This window comes from Carlito syrichta, unplaced genomic scaffold, assembly GCF_000164805.1.
Source record: "Carlito syrichta isolate Samal-C Ts95f unplaced genomic scaffold, Tarsius_syrichta-2.0.1 Scaffold287889, whole genome shotgun sequence".
In the NCBI taxonomy this organism is placed as follows: domain Eukaryota; kingdom Metazoa; phylum Chordata; class Mammalia; order Primates; family Tarsiidae; genus Carlito; species Carlito syrichta.
In genome coordinates this window covers 335-9,867 of record NW_007231985.1, presented here as the reverse complement: position 1 = coordinate 9,867, position 9,533 = coordinate 335, and the positions used below count along the sequence as shown (strand labels likewise).

The 9,533-nt window shown below is 56.1% G+C and overlaps 1 protein-coding gene across 1 annotated transcript; it reads right to left on the bottom strand.

Annotated features, from left to right (window-relative positions):
* On the bottom strand, window positions 1-8,734 carry SERPINH1 (serpin family H member 1). The gene is made up of 5 exons (XM_008053120.2): window positions 8,688-8,734; window positions 5,685-6,331; window positions 2,864-2,962; window positions 2,518-2,750; window positions 1-376 (listed from the first exon to the last, which is right to left on the bottom strand). Exons 2-5 carry the CDS (start codon window positions 6,295-6,297, stop codon window positions 74-76), a joined length of 1,248 nt encoding a protein of 415 aa, XP_008051311.1. The 5' UTR covers window positions 6,298-6,331; window positions 8,688-8,734; the 3' UTR covers window positions 1-73.
* Window positions 8,735-9,533: the final 799 nt, after the last annotated feature.

Genomic DNA, 9,533 nt, shown 5'->3' with positions numbered 1-9,533 from the left:
CCCCCCCCAATAGCACCCATGTGTCTCAGGAGCCTTGGGCTGCCTCTTGCCATCTCGTGCCCACCCCGAGGCCCTACAACTCGTCTCGCATCTTGTCGCCCTTGGGTCGGACCAGGCGCCCAATGAACAGCAGGGAGCCGCTCTGGTTGTCCCGCACCAGAAAGATGAAGGGGTGGTCGGCATAAAACAATTTAGGGCTGCGCAGTTCCTCACGCCCATAGATGTCCTGGTCAAAGGGGTTGCCGTCTGTATCCAACTCGAAGGCAGTGGCGTGGAACACACTGGCCAGGTACAGGTCCTTCTTGCCTGACATTCGCGACAGGTCGGCCTTGTTCTTGTCAATGGCCTCAGTCAGGCCCAGCCTGGCCAGGTGTTTCTGTGGGACCAGGAAGGTGCCAGGTGAGGCCACGGCACACAAGGCTCCTACACCCTCACCTCCACCCACTCTACTTGTTGGCTCCTCGAGGAGGAAGCCCCTCCCTGGCTCCCTTGTGTGTCCCAGGCAAGGTGCTGGGCACTTCAGACCACTGCTTTAATTCTTACTGCAATCGGCAAGGGCTTCCTTCATGAGGAAGCTGAGACTCAGAAACCAAGTCAGAATGGATCCCTGGCACTGCCCAGCCATAGTGAGTAGTGCTTCTCAAAGTGTGGTTCAGACAGTGTCAGCGCCAGCTAAGAGCTTATCCAAAATGCTCAGACCCTGACCCCAGCCCTGACGCACTGAACCAGAATCTCTGAGAGTGGGCCTAGATCCTTTTCAACAAACTCCCCAGGTGGTTTTCAGCATACTCCAGTTTGAGAAGCACTGATCTCAGGCCAGCTATGTCCACATTCCTCTGGGGCTTAAAATCTTTCCAGAGTGATGCCTAGGATGTGAATCTAAATCATCCAGTGCTGGGAGGAGGTGGACACAGATGGATCGCCACTGGCTGTGAGGAGACAGTGCCTGGGGCTGGGGATGGATACCTCAGGGCTCCTCATGTTCATCTCTTCTTAGAATGCCAAATATAAACTCTTGAATGTGGGACCCAGGCCTGCACCACAGCCTCTACCCTGTTCTCCAGACAGTCCCCCTGAACAACTTGCATCCTAGATGACTGTCCTCTCTCCTGTTAGGACTCTTTAGACACTACTCCTTCCAGGAAGCATTCCCTGGCTCATAAGATGAGTGGTGCCTCCCCTAGGATTCAGCACACCAGCCCTCCCTATCAGTCTGGTCCTGTCTCTCCCACCTGGCTCAGGAATCCCAGGGTAGGGCCCATGTCCAGGACTCTCCCTGACTCCCAGTGCAGAGATGTTAGGAGAGACCCGTTGGCTGAGTGAACAGCAACCTCAGGGCCCAGGCTTCAGCAAGGAGGTCTCTATTTCCCTGGTATGGGTAAAAGGGCCCTAGGCCTGGATCCGGAGACTCAGGGGCCCTGAAATAGCCCTTGTAAGTAGGCGCAGTCAGTCTAGTCCCAATGACCTTGAGCAAGTCATCCAGCTCGCGCTTCCCTCCCAATCTAACCCGTGGACTGGAGGGTGGTGTCTCTACCAAGGGCTCCAAGACGACATGGGAGAAATAAAGGGAGAAGGGAGCTGGACAGTGGACCCTGGAGAAGGGCCTCAGGAAGAATCAAGGCCAGGTCAGGAAGAAGGCAGTGATGGTTCTTTCCAGAAACTCCCAGAGTCTACGGTACAGACCAGTACAAGCTCCACCCACCTCTGGTTGGGAGCCTAGGTTCCATTTCACCTCAAGCCTCCTTCCCCAAGCCCTCTTGACAGTAAGCCTGATGGACCCTGGGTGAGAAGCCTGCCAAGGAGCCATTTCTGGCATCCAAAGTAAGAACCACATGACAGCTTCCTCTTTTGTGCAAGTCAAAAATCTTTCTCTCATGATTGACAGAGCCCGCCGCAGATTTTCACCTTGTGGTCTAATTCCAACTTCACCACTCATGGGCCAGAGGGACTTACAGCGTCACTGCTTTTCTCCAAGCTTCTGCCCACCACCCAGGGTGGTCGTGAGGAGGAAAGAATCTGGAACATGTGTGTTAACTTTCTGGCCATTGTAGGTGACCCACGGCTACGAGTCTTATTACTGCATGGTGGGTGTAACCCTCCAGCTTGAACAGTCTGTAACTGGGGCACCCCAGATCTCAGAGGCAGCACAGTGACTAAGGGCTGGCTCTGGTACCAGATGTCTGAATTACTGACTGTGTGACTTTGGACAAGTTACTTAACCTTTCTGAGCCTCAGTTCCCTCATCTGTAAGAGAAGTTCATAGTCCTACCTATTAAAGCTGTTTCAAGGATTAAAAGAGCTTAATACACATAAAGTACTTAGAAGAGTGCCTGGCATCCAGCAAACATTCAGTTCTATTTAGCTGCTGGTGTTAGCATCATTTTCCCAAGGGCAGGGCCCAGCACCTCCTGAACACCCAGGGAGCCCAGGACAGACCTGCCCAACTGGTGAGCGGGTGCCCTGAGCATCTTCCCCTCCTTTAAGCCCTCCAGGACCCCAAGTGGGGCCACCCCTTACCTGCAGGTCGTGGGTCACCTCCACCACACCCTTGGGCAGGGAGATGGCGACAGCCTTCTTCTGCATTTTTCCCATCCAGGTCTTCAGCTGCTCCTTGGTCAGCAACTTCTCAAGGCGCTCGAGGGGCTCCACGTGGTGGGGCATGAGGATGATGAGGCTGGAGAGCTTGTGGGCCAGGGGCATCTCCACAATCTGCAGCTTTTCCTTCTCGTCGTCGTAGTAGTTGTAGAGGCCTGGGAGAGGATCAGGGAGGGCACTGGGCACGCTGCGGGGTTGAGGGAAGGCCAGACCCCAGGCACCCTCGGACGCCACCCCACCTTGACCCCCTGCTCTGCAAGGCACCTACCTGTCCGGTGCATCATCATGACACCCACGGTATAGGAACGAGTCACCATGAAGCCACGGTTGTCCACCATCTTGTGGTGGAATTTCTCGTCCCAGTGTGCTGCAGTGGGGAAAGAATGCAGGGTCAGAGACACAAGACCCCTGGGACACAATCACAGCCATGACCACCCCAGCTGCACACCCCAGACTTGTCCCTGCCACAGGCCAGGCCTTTGCTCCATCCTTTGGGGGCCCGGCTGTAGCCATCTCCCCCTGAGCACCCAGCACACAGAGACCACGTGTCCTGCTCTGGGGTGTGGGGGTCCTGGCCCCAGGACATGCTGCCTGAGGGTGCAGTTCTCTATAATCAGCACCTGGCTGCTCCCACACGACAGAGCATTGATTTCATCCTCAGCTCGGCTGCCCCCATGTCCCTCCCCCGCACTTGTCGGGTATTTGGGAAACACGTGCTAAGCTGGGCTTTCTGCCCCACTTGGTAGCTGAGAGCATCTGTGCCCTGGACGGGGGTGCCCCAAGACCACTCTTCACTCTTGCCTGCAAGTCCTGTCTCCATGGTCAGAAAATAACCCCCAAAAAACCCCAATGTGTGACAGTGGCCTGGGTCCTGCCCTTACAGCCAGTCCTGTGTTCCAATCCGAGCTCAGTCACTGACTGGATATAAGACCTTCTCACCTCTCCTAGCACGGCCTCATCTGTAAGGTGAGGGTTGCCTCATTTTTGCAGTGCAAACTGTGAGCATACTGTGAGCACAGTATGAGCATACTGTGAGCATACTGTGAGCAGCGCAAACTGTGAGCACAGTTTACGTGCAAACTGTGAGCATAATGCTATCTCCACAGGTGCTCAAAAGTATTCATTAACCCCACACTGAATCTTTAATTGAATACAGGCACATCTGGCTGAGGCCTGGCTCTGCTACCCCCTGGCTGAGCCTCAGTTTCCTACTTGTGAAATGAAGCTAACACTGCTTGCTCACATGGTTGCTTTAAGGATTAGAGGCCTTTCTCTAGCTCACTACTGAGGCAGAAGTGATTCATAAATTTTACTCACTCCAGGGCCTACTAGGAATAGCACTGATTTGATGAAATTTGGTAGGACAGTTTCTGGAGTCCCTCTGGGGGCTCAGCTCCCTATACCATTCCTTCAGACATGTTGCTACACTTTTCTGAATCTAGTTTCTTTTTTTGAGTTGGAGTCTCACTCTGTCGCCCAGGCTCAAGTGCAATGGCACGCTCACGGCCAGCCCAGCCTCCACCTGCTGGACTCAGGTGATCCTTCCACCTCAGCCTTCCAAGTAGCTGAAACTACAGGTGTACCTACCAAGCCCAGCTAATTTTTTGATTTACTGTAGAAATGAGGGCTCACCAAGTTGCCCAGGCTGGTCCCAAACCCTTGAGCTCAGGCAATCCTTTTGTCTCTGCCTCCCAAAGTGCTGGGATTACAGGCGTGAGCCACCGCACCCAGCTCTGAATCTAGTTTCTGGTATCTTAAAAGGGTTAAGACCAGGTACAGTGGCTCATGCTAGTAATCCCAGCACTTTGGAAGGTCAAGGCAGGATTGCTTGAACCCAGGAGTTCAAGACTAACCTATGCAACAAAGCGAGACTTCGTCTCTACAAAACAAAACATTAAAAAACTTAGCTGGGCATGGTGGCATGCATCTGTAATCTCAGCTACTCAAGAGGCTGAGGCAGAAGGATCGCCTGAGCCCAGGAGGCATTGCCGTGGGCTGTGATCATGCCACTGTACTCCCACCTAGGTGACAGAGTGGGACCCTGACTCAAAAATAAATTTAAAAGCCAGGCTGGGTGGCTCAGCCTGTAATCCCAAGCTTTGGGAGGCTGAGGTGAGTGGATTGCCTGAGCCCGCGGGTTCAAGACCCGCCTGGGCAACTTGGTGAGACCTCATCTCTACAATAAATAAAAAAATCAGCCGGGCGTGGTGGCGCGTGCCTGTAATTCCTGCTATTTGGAAGGCTGAGGCGGAAGGATCGCCAGAGCCCAGCAGGTCGAGGCTGCAGTGGCCGGGAGCAGACACTACACTCCAGTCTGGGTGACAGAGTGAGACTCCAACTCAAAAAAAAAATTAAAAAATAAATTTAAAAGAAGGCCAGGCCAGGCTCGGTGGCTCAGCCTGTAATCCCAGTGCTTTGGGAGGCTGAGGTGAGTGAATTGCCTGAGCCTGCTGGTTCGAGACCTGCCTGGGTAACTTGGCGAGACCTCATCTCTACAATAAATCAAAAATTAGCTAGGCGTGGTAGCGCGCACCTGTAGTTTCAGCTACTTGGAAGGCTGAGGCGGAAGGATCGCCAGAGCCCAGCAGGTTGAGGCAGCAGTGGCCACTCGGCCACTGCACTCCAGTCTGGGTGACAGAGTGAGACTCCAACTCAAAAAAAAAAAAAAAGTAAGGCCAGGTGCGGTGGCTTAAGCCTATAATCCGAGCACTTAGGGAGGCTGAGGTGAGAGGATTGCCTGAGTCCAGGGTTTAAGACCAACCTGGGCAACTTGGTGAGACCTTATCTCTACAACAAGTCATAAAATTAGCCGGGCGTGGTGGCCCATGCCTATAGTTCCAGCTACTTGGAAGGCTGAGCCCAGCAGGCTGAGGCTGCAGTGGCCATGAGCATGCCACGACATTCCAGCCTGGGCGACAGAGTGAGACTCCAACTCAAAAAAAGAAAAAGAAAAATAAGAGAGTTGAGTAACAGTCCTGCTTCCACGGGTTGTTCTGAGCAGAAATGAAAGCAGTGAAGAACACAGTGCAGGGAACCTGTCCTAACTCTGGTAGGGGACTCCAGGAAGGAGGAGGAGGAGAAGGACTCACGCTTGAAGAACATGGCGTTGACTAGCAGGGCTCCATCGGTGCGCTCCACGTCCTTGGTGACCTCGGGCAGCTTGCCATCGGTGGTCTGCGCAGCCCACTCGTTGATGGACTGCAGGGCACTGCGCTTGTCACGGAAGTTGATCTTGGAGTGCTCACAGTTGTAGTGTTGCTTGCTGCTGCGCACGAAGTCGTCAGCGAAGCTCACGGAGCTGGGCCCATACAAGCGGCTGCCCAGCTTCCAGGTCATGTTGCGGGCCGTGGAGTTGCTCAGCGAGCGCAGCAGCTCACCCAGGCCAGCGTGCACCTCCTCGTCGCGCAGCTGCTCAGCGCTCAGCACCGCCTTGGCCTGCGACGCCGTGGCCGCCTTACCACCCAGCGACACAAGCCCCAATGACGAGGCCACCACAACAGGTGACACCAGGATGTTCTCCATCGCCTGATCCTTGGCCATGGCCTGGTACAGGCTGAAGGCCAGGTTGGCGCTGCGCTCCGCCAGCGTGGCCGCCTTGGGGCTCAGCTTCTCCGCAGTGCCAGGGGCGGCCAAGGTTGAGGGTTTCTTCACCTCGGCCGCCAGAGCCGAGGCCAGAAGGCAGAAGAGCAGGAAGGAGCGCATAGCTGGGAGGTGGGTTGCGTGCACCTTGATGGACCTGTGAGGGCTGCAGAGAGGGTGGCCCTGAAGCCCAAGGCCTTCCTCCCCAACAGCCACCCCTAGCCGTCTAGCTGCCACCAAGTTCCCCAGAGATGGGAACAAGAGAGCCCAGTCCAGGAAGCCCAGACCTGACTCGGGATGCCAGTCTCATAGGCCTTCTCTGACATTCCTACTGATTTCCTGCATGGGCCATCCAATGCTTCCACTCATGTATGTGTCTACTATGTACCTGCTTCTGCTCCTAGGTGGGCTGGGACCTCCAGGACAGGAAGCCTCGCCAGGCTGGTATCCCCACAGCCCACAGCAGGCCTCAGTTATTGCCGAATGAACAGGGCCACTTGGCCTGACCTGGGGTCCTCATCAGTTTATACAGAGGTCAACCCTGATCCCACAAGATCCTGGGGGGGGGGGTTTCCATTGAGAAAAAGCAGCAGCTGGGTTGAAGGTCTAGGGAAAGCCCAGGTGTCTGGGCAAAGGATGTCTTGAGAGACAAAGCTGGAGGGCTGCCCCACCCCCATGCCTTTCATTCTGCTCTGGGATGTTAATGAGTCACTGTTCGGTTCACTCATTAAATGTGAAGCCCGCCACTCTGCTGCCCCAAGGTGACCTTGAGGTGTGTGTGTGTGTGTGTGTGTGTGTGTGTGTGTGTGTGTCTCCAGTCAGCCTCAGTTCCCCCTCTCCAAGCTGCAGCACCTAGGTTTCCAAGGCCTCTATCTGGGCAAGGGCTTGTTATGCCCATCTGCCCACAGCCCCTGGACCAGAGGCGGAATCCCCAGGACAAAAGCTCCCGGGACCAACTCCTTTGGAAACCCAGAAGGGGCAGGTCTTCCTGACATTGTAGCCAGGACAGGACACTAGGGAAAGGGGTGAGTCACAACTCAGTGAAGCACTGATTCCCTCCCCCATCGCCAGAGGTTGGCCAGGTGTGTTTTCAGCCTCCAGGGATGCTGGAGACATAAGACTCCATTTTGTCCTCCCATCTGACAGCAACTGTCACACAGGCTTTCTGCTTCATGTGTTGCCCTCAGGCACATCCCCGAGCCCCAGAAGTGGCCTCAGGACAAGCCCTACTCCCCTCTCTAGGGCTCCCAATCAGGACAGTCCCTCTCTCCCTTCGGGTCATTCCCCCCAACACACCCCACCCCCATCCCCACAGCAGGACTGGAGGGAGAGGACTCATCAGGCCAAGGAAAGGGTCAGAAGACACCCTGGAGCAGGGCTGGGATCCCACTGGTGGATCCCATCTCGTGGTCATCCTGGAAGACCCTCGGGACTTTGGCTGCCTTTGGGAGCACTGGATTTCTGGGAAGATTCTACTGCTGCTATCCTGAAAACCCAGGCAGGTCCCCCTCCCTGGGCTGCAGACCCAAGAGGCAAAGGGCCCCAGGGAAGGGAGGTAGGGAGAGGAAGGAGGGCCACTGAGAGCCACCAGTGCCTCGGGTGGCATGGGCACAGGAGAGATCTGAATGTCCCCCTAAAGTGCAAATGCGGGGGGGGGTATCTTGGGCCCCAACTAGACCCCAGGTCACCTGTCTCCCATTCCTGGCTCCTTCCCCACCAGGGCTGGAGCCTCAAAGGCAGAGTGACCATATCATTTATTGTACAAATAAGAACACCCATGAGAGCAAAACGGGCACTAGTTGTTATGCCAAGACAACATATGGCCACTCTACTCAAAGGCCACCTCTGATCCAGACCACTGGTGCTAGAGTTCAGACCGCTGCAGAGACCACCAGCGTGCCCCTCCATGAGAGTCAGCTGAAAAGCCAGCTCCCAGCCCTGACACGTGGCAGCCACCATCTTGACAGCCCCCACGCCCAGCCAGCCAGAACCTCAAAGGCTGGGAGAGGCTTCTCAAGCCAGCTCCAAATGACTAGTTTGGGAATCCTCAGGCAGCGCTGGTGACGTGGCAAGCGGGAAGCTGAATTATCTCCACCGGCCGGCAGAGGGGAGCTTCCAGCCTGGGAAGCGGGCCTGGGTTCAGGTCCCAGGGGGATGCCATAGACGTGCCTGGGCCCTCCAGGAACCCTCCTGGCCTCAGTTTCCCATCGCACATGGGTCTCTGAAGGGAGGTGCGGCTGGGGGAAGGGCGGCCCTGTTACATCCAGCAGCAGGAATGGAGGAAAGCAAGTTACTGCAAGCAAGCCAGCCTCCCGCAGCCCAGCCCGTCTCTCGCCACTGAGAATTGCAAGCCCGCAGGCCAAAGTTGGACAAGCTACAGTACCACAAAGAAAATACAGGATCACTTAGGACTGTGGCCACAGCCAGCTGCTGGGCTAAGTTGGGACTGGGAGGGGAGAAAAGATGATGGGGGGCCACCAGAGGGTCCCAAACACTGAGGGGGTCTAAAGTACCTGAAAACTGCCTCAGAGGGAGGTCAATGCCTGCCTTTTTCATTCTGAAAGAAAACAGAAGAATGAAGAGGATGGGACCCAGCAGAGGGGTGATGGTGAGTAGGGCCCCTGGCACGGAAGGCACAAACAGGTCCACCTCTGTAGGGACCTTGGAGGTCGACTGCCTCACTGGACACGGGAGAAACCGAGGCCAGGGCGAGGAACTACCCCTGGTCTCTCAGGGGTGACAGGGGTCAGCCTTCCTAGCACAGCCCCCCCACCCACCTCCCAGAGGGCTGCGAGCAGTGTCCTGTTACACAGTCAGTACCAAAAAAAAATCTCTGCTGGGAATCCCGAAGGCCAGAGACAAAGGAGGGAACAGGAAGGGGGGATGGGTCCGGTTCAGGAACCATCTGAGGACAGGAAGGTGTGGCCCCAGTCAAACGTCCTCAGAACCAAAGCCCCCTCATTTTCCCCTGGCCTCCATCCGGGCCCTGCAACCCAGAGGGACCAGCAGGAAACCGCGGAGGAGGAGGGGCTGAGACCTCGGGCCAGGCTGGAAGTGCATTCAAGCGCCTTCCTCCTCCCCAGCCACCTCAGGAATGTCCCTAAGCTGCGACCAGGGAAGCCCAGCCTCTGGAAGTAGCCTGAACCCTGCAGCTAGCCTGAACCCTGCAGTGGACAGAATAAGGGGGCATCACTCGAATGCTCCTGGGCAGCCCCCACCCCGGGGGCAGATGAGGACCCTGCAGACCCCTCAGTCCCTTTTCCTGGGGGGAAGGGAGACGTGGTGGCCCAGTCCATCTACTCGGCTGGGCGCTGATCAGAAATGGAGCACCGTGGGCGACGCCCCCAAAGCACGGGGGC

Excerpts from the sequence above, each read along its gene's own strand:
- SERPINH1 (XM_008053120.2), bottom strand. The coding sequence starts at position 6,297 with ATGCGCTCCTTCCTGCTCTTCTGCCTTCTGGCCTCGGCTCTGGCGGCC. Across the intron at positions 2,751-2,863 it reads CATGATGATGCACCGGACAG|GCCTCTACAACTACTACGAC; the intron begins GTAGGTGCCTTG and ends ATCCTCTCCCAG. Across the intron at positions 377-2,517 it reads AGGTGACCCACGACCTGCAG|AAACACCTGGCCAGGCTGGG; the intron begins GTAAGGGGTGGC and ends CTGGTCCCACAG.